The sequence below is a fragment of the Heliangelus exortis genome, chromosome 5 (assembly GCF_036169615.1).
Source record: "Heliangelus exortis chromosome 5, bHelExo1.hap1, whole genome shotgun sequence".
NCBI lineage: Eukaryota > Metazoa > Chordata > Aves > Apodiformes > Trochilidae > Heliangelus > Heliangelus exortis.
The window spans coordinates 7,984,799-8,005,167 of NC_092426.1; the positions used below are offsets into that span (position 1 = coordinate 7,984,799).

The following is a 20,369-nucleotide window of genomic DNA, read 5'->3' on the forward strand; positions in this document are numbered from 1 at the left end:
CTCCCTCTCAATAACGCTCACAATACATCCAGTTGGTATGCAGAGGCCACTTTTCCAAAGCAGAATGAGATCTCCAGGTTCCCAGGAGAAGGCTCTGGATCCCAGGGACAGCTGTACTGGCCTGGATCCACGGGGGACCCGGCGCACAGGGGACAGATGAAACCCACCAGCAGTCCCCAGATGCACCCAGTGCCAGATCCATCCCAGAGCAGCCTCACCCAAATCCCTGCTCCTCCCAGCTCTGTGATTCTGCCCCTTAGGTTGCCTGCACTGCTTTCTGCAGGGTCACTGCACTAACATGCATTTGCTGTGTAATTTGCCGTGAATAAGACAGAGTGGAGCCTGCTGGAAGCAGTGGCAGCCTGTGGCACTACCTGCTCCATCGCTGCTTCGTGTGCTGCAAAACCAGCTGCTGGTGAGCAAAGTGAGGCATATGCTTTGAGGCTTGCTCGTGCATGACTTTGAGAATTTATAAAGCAGTACCAAACAATGTGAGATTGCTGCTGTGGGAGTAACGCTAGGGATCACCACGGCCAGGAACAAAAACTCCGTCTGGAAAAAATCTTAACCTGCAATTACGTGCTGTATAGTGCATCAAATCCTCTACGCCCCACAACCTTTTTTCCCCATGCTTTCAGCCTCTGCAAAGCTAGGGTGCAGCTTGTGTCCTATTCATTAGGGCTGGAGTAATGACTTACAATGGCTCCTGAAACCTCTACCCTTGATGGGTAGTGCAAAGAAAGCAGCATGAATCTTTATACACAAGAAACACTAATAATCTCTCTCTCTCTTCTCCCTTCCTCTAAAATCCTTCCTCACCCCTCCTCTCCCGGAACAAACACACTTTTAAAAGGCTTTTAAATAATCTCATGTTCCTTAACAAAATTACAGCAGCAGTTTCCTCCTTTAATAGCGCTCTTCTTCTTAGTAATCTCGTTTTAGCTGCAGTTTTCGATGGAGAGTGCTGGTAGATGAATCATCTGTCACCCCTCTTGGTTATTTTGCCTGGCTCCAGGAAAAAGGAACTCTGTTTTGGAGCAAGGTCTCTTGCTCAGAAGAGGAAGCTGTCATTTATGTCTGCTTTTAACTAGGAGTGATAAAAATTTTATTTGAATGGTTAATCAGGGCATAAACAGATGAATTGCGAAAGTGCCTCTGATCCAGCACAAGGGATGCCATGATCCTGGCTCTGAGTCACTTCTCTCAAATGAATTGAGCTGTCTTCTGCAAGCTGGAGGTCTGCTCCTGCACATTGCTTCCTTACAGAAAGCGCTGGAAAGCACTGGCTGAAAGAAAGGTCAAAGACTGACGGAGATCCAAGTGTTAATGGAGACTGGGGCACAAATGTTTTAGTTCCAGAGCTCTGATGTGGACAATCACTTCTCTTGACAAGCTCAGCTATACAGAACACCAAAGAATTTTTTAGAAAGATACAAGATTTTTTAAAAATCAAAATACAAGGGGTTGGAGGTGGCAGAGGGGGAGAAGGTTGCAAGAACATGCACCTCAGATCACATTACACATCAAGAAGCAACTCAAATAAACACATTGGTAAGTGGGAAAAATGTATAGGGATATTGTAGATATTGGTTATTTATTTATTTATTTTAAAAGCAGTGTCACTGTGCCAGTGCACCACTATGTACTGGGAACTTCCCTTGCACACCTCTGCTGCAGAGGTTGGACTGGCACGATGCTCACACCAGCACAGCACCAAATCTGTGTCTTCCAATCACATTGTGTTACAGTGGTCTTTACACAACAGAGGACCCTAATAAAGGGCAATACATCCTCCTCCAGCATTAGGCAGATTTTCCAGGTAACAAGAAATAGTGAATGGTATCATCTGAAGTTGCAGCAGTGTGAGTGTATCAGTGAGGAATGCATGAACCCTACTCCACTGATGGTAAGTATGATGCTTTCAAACAAGAAGGATGGAATAACATCTTTAAACACCTCATATTTTCAATTTTTCAATCTACCATACTCTTCACCTTAATCACTTTTAAGCTTAACAAGCTGTGAGCTGCTCAAGGCCAACCTGTGGCTGTGGTGAAAAAATGTCTTTGTATGAAGAGAAATGTACCATTAAATCTATTTACATATATCTGATACCTCAATACATTGCACCTTAACAATTAATTGCATAGGCAGATGTTTGCTTTCCTCCTTATGCATTGAATATGTCCTTTCCACAATCATGGATATTTTATTGTACTTTCCTGAATTCTGCCATCTCCTCTTAGCAGGATGACAACACCTCCTGGTCAACAACAGCTCCTGCTCTGCCAAGTGGTCCAGACACAGAAGAGGGATGTCAGACCTCCCTCCTCTGTGAGCAGATTATCCAAGATGCCAATAGTTTAGTCTTAATACATCCAGAGTTTAAAAAAAATAAACTTCTAACTGCATCTTGGATAATTTCCACATATTTTTTCCACAGGAATTAGAGATCTAACTTGTTAGCAGTTGGCTATAACTAAAACATCCAGAGTGGGTTTTCTTAGCATTGTTAAGACCAGTTCATGTATGAAAGAAGGAAGGGAAAATCCCTTCCATATATATCACTAGCTATTTTGGTCATGAGTGGCATCAGCTACTTTATAAGTGTTTCCCTGGAAATGAATGCATGGTTGTGCAGGTGATATCACTGGGAAAAGTTTTTAATTGCTCGAACTTGGATGGATATTCTAAGAAAAAGAGCTTGTGTTCAACTCATAAGCCAGGAACAGCATCTCTGTGGCCTGAGCTGCTGAGTTAATGCAACTAAGATCCCCAGGGACTGGTTTCAAAAGCAAACAGGTAAATATGAGCACCAAGTACTGGGGCAGAGGTGTATAAACAAGGGGAAATACCATTACTTGTAAGAAAATAATTGGAGGGATGCTGAAGAGGATAATGAAATAATGCAAACCACATAAGGAATAAATAAGAAGAGATTAGAGCCTTGATACATAATCAAACTGAGAACTGAATTTGACTCCAACCAAAGAGAAGGAACTGCTTATAGCATGCAAGAAGAATGCAGCTTGGGTGAGAATGACCATGAAACAAGGAGTTCATAAGTTGTAGGAAAGGAAGGAAGGAGAACAGCAAAATAAATACAATGGACTTCCAGAAACCATATTTCAAAACCCTTATAGAACTGATAATCATGAGAAACAAGTCTCAGAGAAAAGAGAACTCAGGAAAGTTGGCAGCATCTTAAAGAAACAATGGTAAGGACATCAATTCAAGCAAACCCAGCAGAGAAGGGGAAGCAACTGTTACAAGAATCAGATGATTTGCTTAATTCATGACCACTTAATTGACCTCTAATGCAGGAAGGAGTGTATTTAGAAAACAGGAGTGATTCACTTGCACTTGAATGTAACTGGATGAAGACCCAAAAAGTCAAGATGTAAAATGAAATTGGACCAACAGAACATTAGGAAACACAAAACATATTAGCAGGGACATCAAAGCCGTGGAAGAACTACCTATCAGGCAAGCAAAGCTAGAAATGCATAACGTAAAGACAGTACTTGCCTTTTTTACTTCAGCTTTCAGTAAAAACACCACTTACACACAATTAGTACCACAGATGAGAGAGAAAGAACTCAGTCTAGAAGGAAGAAAAAATAAGTGAACAGTAGTTAGCTGGATTAAATATTGTGTGCTTAAGCTACTTGTTAAAATCTCACAGCTGTTGGCATAATCATCCAGATATTTTTGCTATCACTAGGGCAGCAGGGTACACACAAAGCAGATACAACAAACCTGTCCTTTAGTAGGATTTTTGACAATTACATCATATTTTCATAACTAGAAAAAACTATCTAAACCTCCAAGGGTAAAAAGCTGTGGGCAAACCAAAAGCTGGAGGGCAAACCAAACTGAAGTTAAGGACATCATGCTGTTGCAAGAAAGAAAGAAAGAGAAAAGAAAATTAAAGCAAATATCATGTGGGCATGCATGGCCAAGAGTAACCTCTGCCTGGTCTGTGATCTATTCCTTCCCACTTCATCCAATGCTGCTAAGATCTCAGTGGAACTCTGTGTCCAATTTGGGGAACTGGATTTTGAGAAAATGGAATAACAATGGCTGAGAGACTACAATAGGACCACAAGAATGATCAAGGGTTTGGAAAATATGGTCTAAAATCATCATATAAGACCAGAATTATTTTTTGTTATTGTTGTTCTTGTTGTTGTAAAGAGACACAAGAGAGAGGCACAACTGTAGTCTTAAAATACATAGAGGGCAGCAGCAGAGAGGAACAGAATATACTTTGCTCTGTGTCCATTGCAAATAGGTCAAGAAGTAGGATCAAAGCTCAGCAATACAGTAGAATAGATTTTTTGTTGGTTAGCCACTAGAATAAGTTATCAGGACTATGAAATCTCTATCTGAGGATGTTTTTAAGAATAGGCTGGATACCCATCTGTTATGCAAGAAGCACGCACTGTTTGTCCTTCCTTGTGGAATAGGATAAACTAGATAATCTCTGGATATCCATTCTGACCTTATTTTCTGTGATTCACCCATCAGGGAAGAATTATGTGGAGGTTTCTTTGAAGATAAATGCAATGAACCTTAAGAGCAACAGCCAGCCGTGAAGAGTGGACACAGCATGGTTCAGTCAGTTTTGAGAAAGCTTCTCATGTGGGTTGCCTTCTAAAAATCCACAAAGAAGATAAGGTATGAGGAGAGCAAACTTCACTTTTAAGGGAGTGGACTGAGTCCTAGAAGTCAGATCAGCTGAGATGGTTTGCTAATTTTCCCCCTCTTAAAGTGACCAGTTAACTCCACCCTGAGTGTTGACATTTTGAGCAGGGCTTTGAAACACAGAAGATGATCAGCTGGAAGGAACTTGCAAAGACAGTGTTCAGTAGAACGCCCTCATTTTATTAATATTGCTGGACTTCAGTACCAAGAATGCACAAACTGAGACCAACTGACTTCTTGGGCCAGACTCAGCATATGCTTCTGCTGGCAGAAGACCAGACCCCAGAAACAGAGAGCATGCCAAGCAGCAAAGCTGAAACGATAGGAAACCACCTTCTTTCTGCTCTGGAGCCCAGACATCAGCGCCAGCTCAGAGCTGGGCAACCACTGAAATAGGAAATAGTGGTGCCAAGATCTCAGCTTCTTTCCTGGCACAACTTCTATCAAGCATAACTTTACTTTCCTAGTAGTAATTGGGAGGGAAGACAAATAGGGGCACTACTTTATGCCTTCTCCACTTGGCCTTCTCATGGGCTGTACTAGCAGATCACACCTACCTAAGAGAAACCACTCCCAGATCTTACAGTAGGGGATATTTAAAAACAACATCCTTGCAGTTCAGGTCTGCTCTGCTTCCATGAAGAACACACATATGCATGTATACACTCATTAAAGATATTACATGAGCCATTCAAATCCAACAGGACTTTTCAGTCAAAGTCAAGGGAGAAGACATGTCTTTACCCTGCCAGCTCCACAGCAAAGCTCAAAATACCTTGCTCCAGCCAAGTTCCACAAAGAAGAGAGAAAAAAAAATCCTTCTCCTCTAGTTACCCTCTAGCTCTCTTCCTGAGCAGTCTTCTCCATTCATAATGTTAGCCCCTGCCCACAAGGCTTCTCACAAAGGAGGAAGGAGAGAAATTAATTCTTCACAGCTGGTTCTGTCCTGCAATGCCTTGCTTTCAGGACAGGCAGCTGTAGCCTCTCTGGCCGGAAAGGGAGGGTTAACTCCTACCCTGCCAAGTTTCAGATGGACAACATCCAAAATTATCTTCTTGCCTTTAACTTTCCCAAGTGGATGCATTCTGGCGTGGATAAATGAGATATATGTCCATATCCATATCCACATATCCTCTGACAAACGACATCCCTATACTTCTGCCGTCTTGAAGTCAAAAAGATAAACCCCACCCCTTTCTGGCTGCTACGATCCTCCGGGGATATTTTATGCAAATGATTTAATGAGCATAGGATTTGCATACAAGCATAAACTTAGCACCAGCACACAGCCAGAGCACAAGAGCAAAAAATCCTGGCCCAGAGGGCTGGGAACAAGGAGGTGTGGGATGCCGGCACTCCACCCTGCCTGAGACTGGCAGTGAGCACGTCCCTCCCCTGCCAGAGGGACCAATGTTCTCCAGTCCCGTCCCTTGTGCAGGATGAGTAACTGCTGACTGCAAGCCCAAACCCTGCTTAAAGTCAAGCACAAGTTTCCCCAACCCTATTTCCACCCCTCTCTCACACACAGCCCCCTCATTCCAGCTTGCTACCCTCAGCAGGGGTTGCTGGAGAAAGGTGAAGGAGCAGCAGCATTAGGAAAAAACAGAGCAGCATTGGGAGGATATTTATGTTTTCTTTATTAGAATCTTGATAGCCCTTGTTTCAGTGGTGAGGGAGTGAACAAAGGATGCCTCAAAACTTGTGCTTGGCACAAGGAGGTTTCTATCCACTTCCCCTGAGCAGCAGGCAGGTTCCTGCCTGCACAGGACCACACGGATGGTCCTGCAACTCAACACAAAGGCACAAGGACCCTTCTTTGAGGAAGGCAAGGGAAGGATGATCCTGCAGCAGGGAAGGAAGTGCCCTAGCCTTGCTCACTGGGGAAAGGATGGCAGCCAGCGTGGGGTGCAGCCAGATGCAGGATGGCAGGGAAAGACAGTGGGTTGGGTGACAACAGTCTGGGCTGCAGGTGTGGGTGTAAGAAGAGACATGCTACACTTGACAGCAGGACCTCTAGCAGGTCTTGGAGAAAACAGCTGATAGGGAATGAGTTAGGGAACCACCCGCCTCCAGCGTGCTTGCTCAGGGCAGGGGAAGCCCTGTCCCACAAAGTAGCCTGCAGCAGGGCTCCGGAGCCAGGGAAATTCTGGAGCAAGAAGGGAGCAAATCCTGCCACCATATACTTGGATGCAAAAGAGTTCATTGGCTTGTTGGAAGTGTCCAAGGCACCCCAAAGGCTGTACAGGACCTTTTGCTTTTAATAGTATCTCACTTTATCTTCCCCTAAATGCTAGTGGGAGGCAGCCCCCATGGAAGGGCAGGGACTACCCAGGAGGCTGGACTGTCCCTCTGCAGGGCTGATTCTGCAAGGATGGTCTGACATACATTGCTCCAGCTGCAATGGATTGGTCCTTTTAGCCTTCCTTAGCATTCATCTCCAGATCTTGCCACCAGTCTTTTTTAAGAATGCAAAATCCTTTACATTAAGAAATATTTTTGCTGCATTTCCTGAAAAACATCACTGTCAGTGCAAAACTATAATGAAACAGCTTTGCCTGTCTACAGAAGAAAGGAGGGAATGTTCATGGCACTCAGGAAATAATAGGAACCACAGTGAGAAAACTAAGGAGTTCAGGCTTAAAATGGGACTGCAGCACTAGGAAAGATAAAATGAAAACTTCTCTGAGCAGAGAGAATGCCTGGAAATAGCTGGACCTCCCTTCTCAGCTCCTGTGATGTCAGGTTACAGTGGGAAAAAGCATTCTTAAATGGCACCAGAGTTTTGAGTACTGTAGAGTATTTACAAAGGCAAAATGAAAGCACAAAACCAGCATGCAGTGTGCTCAAGGTAACAAAGAAATTCTGTGATACAGCAGGTAACCGAGCTTGGCTCTGTAGAGACTGAGCATATGCTGTAACTAATGGATCATCTTTCTTCTGTATTACATTTGCTTGGCTTGGTGATAAAAATATATGTCTTCCTCCACAGGCATATTGACCGCATAATGCTGAACCTAGATGATGAGGTTTTATGTTTGTTGATGATTTCACATGCAAAAATAAATACCTGTCTTGCAAAATATTTTGGCTGCCATCCCCTAAACAATAATCGTTAGGCAGAAAGCTAGTCTAAAACTCCTTCCTTTCAGAAAACAAATAATTAAAAACTAAAGAGCATTTGTCTCTCTATTTAGAAGCCAGCAAACAGCACAGCTGGGCAGGAGTATGGACCCAGCAAAGTTTCTGATTAGCAAAGCATAATGGCTTTAAAGTAACACCTCAAACCAAGGCCCTGGCCCTGCCTCAGCTCCCCTCCTTTTTCCTTTGCTGCCTTCTGAAGGTGGTTATACCAGAGGTTATCTGAACCCAAAAAATGCTTGAATGCAGTTATGTTAGAAGGCATGGTTTCAAAGAGAGGACACATAAAATAATTAAAAGCAATATTCAGTGCTCCACTTCAGAGAGCCCCTGTTTGAGCTCAGGAGGGATGAGAGAGAAAGTAGGGGATGCTTCCTGGAGAGCAAGTAAGGTGAATCAGGAGAGCAGCAGGGTAGGCTCAGGACAGGGGGGGGGAGGTAGGAAACTGGAGCAGATTGTGGCCAGTGAGAGACGTGGGTGGGGAAGGAGAAGCAGGTCTGTAGGTGGGGAAGCAGGAAAGCAAGGGGAGCAGGGCGGACAAGAGGATTTTGGAGAGCGGCTAGCCAGCTGGCACACACATAGCAGCTGCTGCTGTGTCAGCCTAGGAGAGTAGCTGCAGCTGCAGGCTGGCCATGAATAGCAGAGGAGCAGCGTGCCGGCTGGCTGCTGGAGGGACGGGGGGCAGCCGGGGCGCTGAAAAGGCAGGGGGAGGCTCTGTGAAAGGTTTTCTACGCAGGGGAACATGACAGCCCTTTGATTTCTGAGCTGTTTGTTCTCCAATTGTCCACTCCGGTGGATGATCAGCACTCTAAAGAGATAAAATGGGGAGAGGGGGGAGGGAGAGAAACAGAAGGAAAACTTAGGTCCTAAATAAGGATCTGGGCTTTAACAGCGTATCCATAGCATGCGGCTGTCTGGATGTATAGCTTTCATCGTTGTCAGCAGGGATAAAAATCACAGGGTGCTTAAACTAAAGGAGAAATCGCTGCTTGGTTATTCTCATAGTTGCTTGAGCCACCGCTGGAGGAGGACATGATCCCACCACTTGGCCATCTGCTCTGTGTACTGCACGTCACTGGGAGCACTCCATAGGCAATCCTGTGATAACTCCTGCATGTCTGTGGGTGCACACACCCTTTGTGCTTCTACATGAGTGTGGCTGCACGCATCCCATGCACTCTTCCACAGCCATAGGTGAATACACCGTGTTTGCTCTTCCACAGCCAAGAGTGCACCCACCCCTCGAGCTCCTCTAGGGCTGGGGGTGCTCTCACCCTCTATGTTTCTCTAGAGTCATGGCTGCACCCAATCCATATGCTCCTCCACAGTTGCAAGTGCATGAAACATGCATCCCACTCTGTGTTCTCTTCCACAGCTACATCTGAATGCACCTCGTGTACTCTCAAATGGCTGTGAGCACTCCCAGCCAGCATAATCCTCAATGACTGTGAGTGCATACATCATGCATACTCGTCCACAGCTGTGGGTGATCCCATTCTGTGGACTGCTCCACAGCTGTGGGTGATCCCACCCTGTGCTCTCCTCTACAGCTGTGGGTGATCCCACCCTGTGCTCTCCTCCACAGCTGTGGGTGCATCGACTACCCAAATTCCTACATTGCTGTGGTGCTCCCACCTCAAGTGCATCTCCTTGACTATGTGTTCCTCCACCCACACATGATCCTCTACACCTGTATGCACATACACCCCGTACTGCCCGAGCGTGGATGCGTGTACCCTGCGCACTCCTCCACGGCCAGGGGCGCGCCCACCCTTCAGACTCCTCCACAACCACGGCTGCACGTACCCCACGGGTGTTCCCCCTACACTGTGGGTGGTGGCACCCTGCACGCTCCTCCGTGGTAGCGCCTGCACACACATACCCTACTTAGACGTGGGTGTGGACCCCTGTACCCCAAACGCTCCTCTGCGCCTGAGGGCGCTCCCCTGTCCCCCACCACCCCGGGGCTGCCGGACCCCCCGCTGCCGACGGGGGCGGACAAGGCAGGGCAGAGCACTGCAAGGCAAGGCGGGGGCCGCCGCCCGCCGCCCTTTAAGAGCCGCGGCGGGAGCGGCGCTGGCCCCACCCGCCGGCCGCGGGGCCGGGCCGTCCCCCTCATTAATATGAAGGCAGCGGCAGCAGCGGCGAATGGGTAATGAAGCTGTCACTCCGGCACCTACTTGTTGGGTGTCCGCGGAGCCGAGGCGCACAGAGGGCGAGCGGAGCCCGCGGGAGGGGAGCGGCGGCGGAGCGCTCCGAGCGGCCCCGCCGGCAGCCCATGCCCTGCGCCCCCCGGCGCGCTGCGGGCGGCTCCCCCGTCGCCCATGCCGCGAGCGGCCGCCGGTCCGTGGCCGGTGGGCTCGGCGGGCTCCTGTGAGGCGGCCGCGCGGAGCAGCAGGCATGCGGGGCTCCGGTCGGAGGAGCCGGGCCCCCGCGCTCGGCCTGGCGCTGCTCCTCGCCTCCTGCGTGCAGGTAGGGGGACACGGGGGGCTTCGCTCCCGGCCCGGCGGTGTGGCTCTCTTCCCTCGTTTCCCGCTCCGTAACCACCTTGCGCGAATCTTACATATATGTACATAATATTATATACATATATATTGGATATATATATATATGATAATATATATATATGCTGCCGCGGCGGGGTTAAGCCTTTCGCCGGCGAAAGTTGGAGAGGGGGAAGCGGGGAGCGCCGCGCCGCAGCCCCGCACTCCCTGCGCTGCCTCCGGCCGCGGTGGAGTAACGAGTCTGTCTCCCCTTTGATTTTTATTTTTAGGTGTCCCAATCCACGGGCTATTTCGAGCTGCAGCTTAACTCGGTGAAGAATGTAAACGGCGAGTTGTTCAATGGGGAATGCTGCGATGGCATGAAAAGCCCCGAGAACCTGCGCTGTACCCGGGACGAGTGCGACACTTACGTGAAAGTCTGCCTCAAGGAATATCAGGCCAAGATCACTCCGGTCGGACCCTGCAACTACGGATTCGGATCTACCCCCGTTCTCGGTGGAAATATTTTCTATTTGAACACCAACAAATACTCCCATCAAGGCAGAACCCCCGAGACGGGCAGGATTGTTATTCCCTTCCAGTTTGCATGGCCGGTAGGTTGATAATAGCGGTGGTGTTATCGCCCTTTTTTTGTTGCTGTTGTTGTTTTTCTTTCCTCTACCCCCTGCCACCTCCTCCCGTCGGTTCTGCAGCGCCTGCCCGCTCCCCCGTTAGAAAGCGGGGCGAGCCGCCGGTGCGCTTCCCGGGCGGGGCTGGTCTCCTCCCGACTCTGCGGGGCACGGCCGGCTAAGGGGGGTGCGGTGGGTGTGCGCTGCCCTCGCTAAGCGGAAGGGCGCAGGGGCTGCGGCAAGGGGCTGCCGGCGGCGGGGCGCCGGCGGGGACGGGCCGGGCGTGCGGGCACCGGGGTGCGGCTGCGGGAATGGTCGGCGGCTGCGGACTGACTGCGTGACGGGCTCCCGTACAAGCTGTAGGTGCGGCTCGCAGCGGCTTCCGCGCGTAAAATTAGAGGAGGAACAAAAAAAAAAAAAAAAAAAACCTAAACAAAAAAATAGAGTAAAGCTACCGATAGTGAGAAGCCGCCCCCGAAAACCGAGACCCGACGGCAGCGGCGCACCCCGGGGCCGCGGAGCCCCCGCGCAGCTCAGGGCTGCCCCCGGTAGGGGGCGCTGCCGGGCGGCGCGGCGGCGCAGGTGGGGGCGCGGCGCGGGGCGCGTGCCGTGGCTCGCGAAGGGCGCGAGCTGCCGCCCCTCCTGGGGCGCGGGCGGGGCTGCTGGGTGGCGGCAGCGCGCGGCGGCCGTTGGCGGGAGGGCGGGAGCTCCCCCGCACCCCCCTCACCCCCCGCCTCTGTCCTCACGCCCTGAGGCGGCTCCCGCACCCACCCCACCCCCGAGCGCAGTCACCCCCAACACCTGCGTGGGGCCGAGCGCGGCGCTCTCCGCCTGCAGTGTGGCGAAGGGAGGATGGAGATGAGCTGAGCTCCCACCCCCCCTCCCTCCTCCAGGAGAGTGAGGCTCCGAAACGGAGCCCTGGTCGGATCCTGTCAGAAACCGGATCCGTGCCTCGGCTGTGTAGCGGCGGGAGCTGTGGGCGTGTGCGTGCGAGACCCTGGCGCTTCCCCCCCGTCCCCCTCTGCCCGGATCCGCTCAGGATCTCGGGGGTTTTCTGTGACTCGATCCCTCAGCCCCCACCTCCCCCGTGCGCCTCCTGACCCCCGGGGCTCATCCGCAGGGGCTGCGGGTCAGTGCTCGTCCCCGCCCCCAGGGGACGGGGAGCTTCCCCCTGCTTTCCGGGGCCGCAGGGTGCGGGGCGGGCTGGGGAGGGGCGGGCGGAGGAAAGGCCGGGCTCGCTGCCCGGCTGCAGGCAGGTAGGATCCTGCAGGGAGTTTCACAGCTGTTGCTTTCGGCCCTTCCAAGTGGGCCACGGGGTGGGAGCTGGCAAGTTGCGAAGCGCTGAGGAATGGGGATGGTGCGGTGCCCTCGCTATGGAGGGAGATGAGTACTGGGAGCCCCGGTACCTGCCGGATCGTGTCTGGCACCTGGTGTCTGGCAGATGAAATGGCCCTCGCTGACCTCTTGAGATAGGTTTCTCGCAGGATCTTTGTTACTCGGAAAACTCCTGCTAGGAACCGTCAGGGACAAAACTCCTTGCTTGTTATTTTGTGCCAAAGAAAACCAGTCCACATGTCTCTTAGCTGTCCATGCTGCCAGGGACCTTCCAAGCTGATGGACGTGTACCTCGGATTAAGAACTGGCCACAATTTGAAGTTGGGAATTTTACTGGAGTTAGATTTTTATTTATTTATTTATTTAAAATAGTACAGAGGTTAAATTTCTCCGCAGAAGCAATTAGATTCTGGGGTGTTTAGTCTTCTTGGTCCTTTGGCCTGTTGGATGTTAAGAAGATTCCTCTTAACAAATACAGTCAATGCCATAAAAAACAGGGTATTTGGAACTCTTCCCTTTTAAGATCAAAGGCAAGATTATTTCTCCTCTTTACATTGAATACAGGTTTAATGCAATAATGAACTCTTTAGTAGGATCGTTAACACCTCAAACTTTGTTATCTGCATAAGGAGCTAAGGGTAACTTAATTCACACGTTTATTTTGCCAGTTGCTAGTGTTGCTACTTGAAATGAGGAGAATTTGATAATCCTTGCCGTGGAGGTCCCTAAGCCCAGCCTTTTTTGGTTTTTCTCTATTGGAACAAGCACATTCCTATCTTGCAGCTGCTGGGTATTGTTGTTCTATGCTCATCAAGTCCTAAGAAGGGCCTGTTTGACCTGCCTCTTGCAGGTAAATTACCACAATGTCTCTAGCATACAATACTGAGTCTGCTGCTGTTTCTCCTACCATTGCCTCCAGCATTTTAAAGGACTGAAAGTGTTTTTTCCACTTTTTTTTTTTTTTCTTTTTTTGCAGCTGTTGCAAAACAGCCTGTAATTCATTTAAACAGTGCCACTGCAGTTTAGTGGGTGGCTGGCTGATTTTTGGAAGGTTTACTGAATACTCTCTCTGCCCACCCTCAATTCTAAAAATAGGCTGTGGAGTAGTTGTACTTTTAAAAAACAGTCCCTGTATTGCAGACTATGGATGCACTTATGGAAAGAAGTTCCTTCTGAGTGTTGCAGTTGTCTTCAACTCTGGACCTTCAGTCTGCTGCCGGGGAATGTGGCATCTTTGTCACAGTTGTATGTGAGAGGGCGAGGAGAGGCTTAATTGTAATGTTAGTTTAACATAAAGTTGTTTGTTTGTTTGTTTTTTTAATGGATTGAGTTTATGGGTTAGGTTTCAACTCCCTGGGGTAGATTCAATGTTATTCTCAAATAATATTCTCTCAAGTTTGCAAACAAGAAACAACAACATGGATATTGTCTTGTCATAGGACTTTTTTTCTTATGCAAAATAATGAAATTAACATTCTTTTATTGAGCATGCTGAGAACGGTCAAGGCTAAAGCGTCAGAAATTGTGTCCCTCACTTATAAAATGAATTTGTCTTGGTGCTGACAGTGAGCAAATGACTTAATTCTGTAGTTTTATCTCAGCTTTTTAAGACTGAGAAGTACAACTCAAGTGGAAGGCAGCACTGGTATATGTTGACTTCTTACTGAACCTCACCTGAATAACTTCCTTACGTAAGGAGACTGACACTTTAATGTATAACTCCCCTCAAGGGAGGTTTTCTTGATGTCTGTTTGATATCGCAGTGTCCTGAGTGAGCAATAGCTGCAAGGCATGTAGTATTTTGAAAGGTGATTTTTTTGCCTGAGTTTTATTATACAGATTTTATTTTCTTTTACCATGTAAAAGAAAAAAAAACCAAACTGTAAATTTTGCACAAGTGTCTCTTCTGTAAAGCTGCAGTACCAGAATTCAGTGATTTCCATTCCCTGATAGTGTCAGTTATCCAGTTTCTTTGTTTGTTTTTGTTTTTTTTTTTTAGTATCATTAGTATGATCCTTAATTTGCAAGAGAAGCTTGCGATATTGCCAAGAAGTTTTTAAAAACTGCTACCTTGGGATACATCATCCTAGAAATCTGGCAGTGGGAGAGGCAGAGGAACAGCTAGGACAATAAAGCTGTCGTCTTCACCCACTTACCTTTTGTGTTTTTTTCTTTGCCTCTTGGTATAAAACTTCCAGCTTAATGCTTGTTTGAAATTGTTTAAAAAAAAAAAAAAAAAAAAAAAGCGATTAAATTTTAAGTGCAACTTAAAGACAGAAGAATTGAAGTAGCTTTGAGGAATTGATTCTGATCACCCACACAGTTTATGTTCATTAGTCCTGACCACTTTTAGTTCTAGCACAAAGCTGTTTGTTCAGACACCAAAGCTTCAGAAATACCTTGCACTGCAACATTTATCAGCAACCAGTTACTGGTAAAATTTGAGATTTGGGTTTAATGAAGGAAGTATTACTTTAAGGTTCTATTTCTAAAGATGGTGTTTTAATGTTATAGCCATCCTGCTGGATGTGCTTGTGGAACCATTTTTCATTCTTCTTTTCAAGATGGCACGAAATGGAGTTGTGTGTGTGGTTTTTCTCTCCACCCTGTTCCTTCCCTCAGGGAATTGACAGCTTTTCCTGCACCATAAATATTGGTATGGCATCCATTATTTCAGTTAATTAGTCACATAGAGGAATTGTTCTGACTAGTCAGGGATGTTGAAATTGTATTACAATATGCATCATTATCTTCCCTCAATCCCTCCATTTTTGAGATTCTGGTGTGATTGACAACCAGTGCAGTATGTTCTGAACTCCACAGGTGAACTTCAGAGTTCATGGCCTTGGGGATAAATAGAAGAAAACAGCAACTTCTCCTTCCTGGGTGCTTAGCTAGGACTCCGTGTAACTGAAGGAGTAGTAGAGGTTCCAGCAGCCCTCCCAACTTGCTGGAGTAAGGAGTGCTTTCCACATTAGAATGTGGGTAACTAATTTACCATTTTTAAAGCAATGATATTTGTTTTTCTTATTTAGAGTGTGATTATAACACCTCTTCTGAAGTACTCAACTTTCAGGTAGATAAAAGTGCATGAAAGTATATAAATTTAATATCCAGGCTCTGTGGGTTTCATCCACGTGCAGCCCACATGTGAGTCTCATCCAGATGTCTGGAAGGATTCAGTCTTGATCTAAAACATACACAGGAGCATGGGCTGTCAAATATGTAAAGCTGTTGAGAGGATAACTTGGCTGCAGCAGTAAAGGTTGAATTTCTTAGAAAGCAAGTCCTCCCCACCCCTGCCTAAAGCTGAGCAGGAATATTTTACCTTATAGCTTTTATTACTGAATGGATAGAGTGTTCCATTTGGGTCTTTCGGATCTTTTATTCTTCAGTATAGGACTCTGCATCAAGGTCTCTCAGTCCTTATTTGAAAACCTGTCTATCTTATGAAGGTGGTTTGGTCCTGAAAGCCATCTGGCCTTCATTATCTGGGATCCTTGGTGCCTGTAGGGAACTAGAGAGTGTGACTGCAGGACATATGCTTTTGTGTTTTTGTTTGGCTAGTAGATCTATGGTTGGTCTACCTTCTGTCTTAACACAGCCATCACTCCTCTCTGATCAGGATCATGAAGCTTTGTAATGAAAACATCCTGGATTAGATTACTCCATGCTCCCTGATAGAGTAAATGTACATTCTGTGAACCTGAATGACAACCCATCGTGACAGATATGCTTAAATTGGGCAGTGGAAAGTTAGGCCATTTAATACTGAAAAAGGTGTTTCTACACAGCTGTACCAGAGGAACAGCATGTGCACTTATGAAAAAGATGAGTCAAGTGACACACAGCAAGCTTTACCTCTGAGTAGTTGTTCTTTGCTCCATTGAAACTCCCCTTAAAAAAATAGCTGCATCCAAACACATGGCCCTGAGCAAGACCTTGTACCAAAATGTAGAAATCACCTGATTAGTGGTGGTTTTTACTGCACATGTATCACACCTCATTAGCAGAGGAAGTCAGCACATGTCTTGATGAAGTACATAAATGTTTTATGTTTTGTTAGCCAGAAGCTTAACCTTTTTTTCTCCAGTAGGATGGCTCTGCTGATAATAAAAAGCTTGCTTTTTAGTCGTTGACTACTTCTCCCCCCTTGCTTCCCTGCTGGTTGTTCACTGATTCTGTCTGGTTGGCTTGTGAGTAGACCTCAGGACTGCTGTGGTGGTAACTGGCATACTGAACTGTTTATCTGAATAGAACACCTCTAGTCCTTTTGCTCACAAAGCCTTCCCCTACCTTTTGCAAATCAGTAATATGGATCAAAAAATGTTTCCTCAGTCTTGAGGGAATCGGGGAATTGTCTGCTTTCACCTGCTCAGTAGTGTATTTGCCATCCAACTTTTTTGATCAGAAATGAAAGGCTGACGTTGGAGAAGTGGTTTATTATATAAATGAGATCCCTTTAGTTTTAAATAATGCAAAGAGCACTTTCCAGCTTTTGTTATGCTCTTTCTTAGGAGATAACTAGGTGATGTTTTAGAGATTGACTTTAGCAATGCTGGGTAGTGGCAACACCAGTTGACTTCAATAGCAGCTGCAGGTGTCACCTCTAAAAAAGAATCAAAGCCTTAATGGTGAGCACTTCAGAACCACTCTTTGAAAAAGGGATTTATTATTGGCATGGTGTGTGTGCCAGCAACTATTTGCAGCTCGCCCAGAATAGAAAGCCTAAAGACTTAAGTTTCATGTAACTATAGAAAATCTGTCTTCTAATTTCAAGCAGAAATGTTCTTTGCACTCTTAATCAGGCATACATTGATGTCATTAAATCAATAATTTCTTCTGTCTTTGAAATAAATATGCCTCAGAAGACAGTGTCCTGGTAACTATTTAACCTTTTATATCTCAAAGTTCTGAGTGGTTTTTGAATGTCACAGAGATGGTCAGATAGTAAAGAACACTTCTATTTATACTCCTTGAAAGCTTCCTTAAATAAACACTTGATTATTTATTAGAAACACTGAGGCTGAACTCAGAACTTACAGACAAATAACCTTACCCCTCAGACACTGAGAGTGGTATGTTTAGATACTTCATCAACTTTCTCATCTTTATTCCAGAGGGTACTCCTGCCAGCCTATCAATGAAATGCTACACGCTTAGCCCTGCAGCTGGCATGGGCATTAAATCTTTGACTGAAAATGGAATTGGTGTTAAAGTAGTCAGGCTTACACTAGAAGATGTGAGCTTGAGAAGAGGTGAGGTAGAAACATCACAACATGATGGAGGCTTCATAGCACTGTCTTTGGGCTGTTTGAAGAGGTTTCAAACACTGTTTTCTGAAAAAAAAAAAAAGGCAACTGCATACAAAAGGTCTACTAAAGACATAACTACTTTTAGCTTTAATCTTAAACAGTCAGATTTATCTTTAACATAGTTGGTTGGGGTAAAGCTAATTGGTTATGTTTGTATCAGACTTGTGATGCTTGGCCTAAATGGGCAGTTCCCAGTGTGTGGTAGACCTGAGCCACCCTGTGAAGTTCAAGGAAATGTGTTGGTGTAGATGTTGAAGCTTTGCATTTCAAAATATACCTTCTGTGTTTGATGCTACTGTGTGTATTCTGTGCACAAGACCAGGCTGCTTTGAGCTACTGTTAGAGTTCACTGTTTGTCAGCACAAAAGCTGAAAAAAAAAAACCAACTTAAACTTTTGTCAAAGAATTAATGTAAAACTACTGTTTTCTGGATGTAAAAATGCCAGAAAGGGTTTAGTGTATTTTTATAATGTTTTGTCATTAATTGGTTGTCACAAAGTTTTTGCTCCTATGAGAAGGATTATATTTGAGATAGATGTGCAAGGTAAATGATGATTTAAAAAATTTTCAATAAAGTTGTGTTTGTGATCCTGTTGCTGTCTGGCCCCTCTTCTAAGCAACACCACTGAGTCACTCTGTGTAGGTGAGATGGGTGGAATTCATCCTTTCTGTGTAGCCTGACTCCTTTACTTGTTATTCCTGTAGGTGTTGCTTTGTGTGAAAGCTGGCTCTGAAATACATGCTGTGAACATACTTTAGAAACAACTCTTAAGTTCATAAAGCAGCTATTATCATTTTGTATACTTAGTCATCTACAGAAGCCTTAAATTACTGTGTGCCTGAAAGCTTCCCTCCCTCCTCTTCTGAAAACAGGGCCAATGTTTTGTCAACTCTAGGTCCTATTTGCCTGGCTTGCTCTAGAGCTCTTGGAGCTTTTCAGCCTGCTGAAGACACTAAAAAGGGAGGCTCACTTTGCTGCTAGCTCCTTAATGCTTATCCAAAGGGCAGCTGCTACTGATCCTTGTCAATAACTCCACAATTTTCTTCCTCTTCAGCACTCACACACCTTGGGTGGGCTTTTTGCTAGGAAAAAGCTGGCTTCTGCTTAGTGGGTGGCTAAAATTCATCAGTCTTTGGCCAGAGATGACCACTGGCTGTACTGTCCACCATATCCAGTTGGTGATTGAGCTGCATGTTCAGCTCTCATCCACAGGAGGTGGACGCATGGTCTGACCACTTTCCTCTGCCACTGCCCCCCAGCACGGGGAATGAACCAGTGTGGATGGCTCAGGCCATCTCTGCTAGGTTGTCTTGGGCACTTGCTGGACTTCTGACTCCCATGGAACTGTGGGACCCTCTTAGTGTTCTGCCTTCCCCTGCTGTACACCCAGGGAGAGAGCTGAATAAAGCTTTGTGGTGCCTCCCTTGTAGATAATCTTGAGTTGGGCAGGAGTGGCCATCCTTGATTTATCCATAGACTTTTGGTGCCTTTGTTTACTCCATAAGGAAGAGACTTCATATAAAACTTAATCTCTAAGACTGCTGTCTTAAGTAGATACTATATATTCATTGCTATTATAGATGAGCAATGAGGCTAAACTAGCACTGAACCAGATGAGTTTATTTTTCAATTACTCTGATTTCTTTGGCTTTCTTTTTTTCTCCCCCTGGTCTGAGTTTTGCTGAAAGATACTTGCTTTGAGAAATCCAGTGTGTGCAACACAGGAGATGTATTTCAGCATCACCATTCCTCTGTGAGATAAATGCTTGCTGTTTCCCTTAAAGGTCTCTACTGCTGCTTTTGATATTAAGCATTTTTCCTGCAATTATATTGAGAGTTTTTTACTGCTACGAAATGTTGTTATTTATAAAGTTGTGCTTTATCTTATGGCTGCTAATTAAACTTCAAAATAAAGGTTATTTTTTAGTTGCAGTTAGCCTTTATTTTGTGGGGGAGGAAACTTAAAAATTTATTAATTGCTGTTTCAGATACTAAAGTATAAAAAACATCTAACATGAAGGTCTTCTGAGACCATGTGCTGAAACACCTTGGAAGTGTGGATTTTTATCTGTGGTTGAAATGGCTGTTTGCTCCTCAGTAGCAGTTAGAATGCTGTATTAGATGGAAGGGGCAAGGCATCTCAAGGCTAAATGACAGTCTTAGTCTTACTTGATTAGAGCTTGCAGAGGTTGCTAAGGAACAGCCTAATAGTCCTTGAGTAACCAATTATATGCCCCTTGGACAGATGCACAGGTGCTCATTCCCTGAAGTTGGTTTCTTTTTTTTTTTTTTTTTTTTTTTTTTTTAAATCTGAGATAAGACTGGAGTATTAGTACATAAACTGCAATCTGTTTACATCCTGCTTTGGGCTTGAAAGTCCTGATTATGTATATCTTGTTCCCAGCAGGATGTGCCCTGGTGTGTTTTCTTGAGTACATTGCTATTTAATTATTACTACACTTAAATGGTTCTTCTAGTGCCTCCTACTTCCACATAGTCCTTAGATTTCCAGTCTCCATGTTCTACTGCTCTGAACATACTAGCTTAAGGACCTTTGAGCATCTAACATTCAAATTGGTTAAATTTTATATTTCTGGAAACTTTAAGTGAGTATGCAATATTAACACTGATGCAGTATCTACAGTTGGCAGTAAATGCTAGTTTTAAGTAGAGCTATTTTCTTTTTTCCTTCAGAAGCAGTTCTGTACATGCAGCTTGTATCCTGTGAGCTGTCAGTTTAACCTAAAAACATGAAATAGGA

General features: G+C 45.8%; 1 protein-coding gene across 3 annotated transcripts in view; it reads left to right on the plus strand.

The window, feature by feature from the left end:
- Window positions 1–9,993: 9,993 nt before the first annotated feature.
- The window catches only part of JAG2 (jagged canonical Notch ligand 2), a 68,836-nt gene continuing 58,460 nt past the window's right edge, over window positions 9,994–20,369 (plus strand). For 2 of the 3 annotated variants that reach the window (XM_071745381.1, XM_071745382.1), the window contains exons 1-2: window positions 10,108–10,317; window positions 10,619–10,942. In XM_071745381.1, coding sequence (XP_071601482.1) covers window positions 10,246–10,317; window positions 10,619–10,942 — 396 coding nt within the window. In that variant the 5' untranslated portion in view covers window positions 10,108–10,245. Of the gene's footprint in view, window positions 10,318–10,618; window positions 10,943–20,369 lie in introns of all 3 variants that reach the window. The other variant, XM_071745380.1, reaches the window with a different exon arrangement.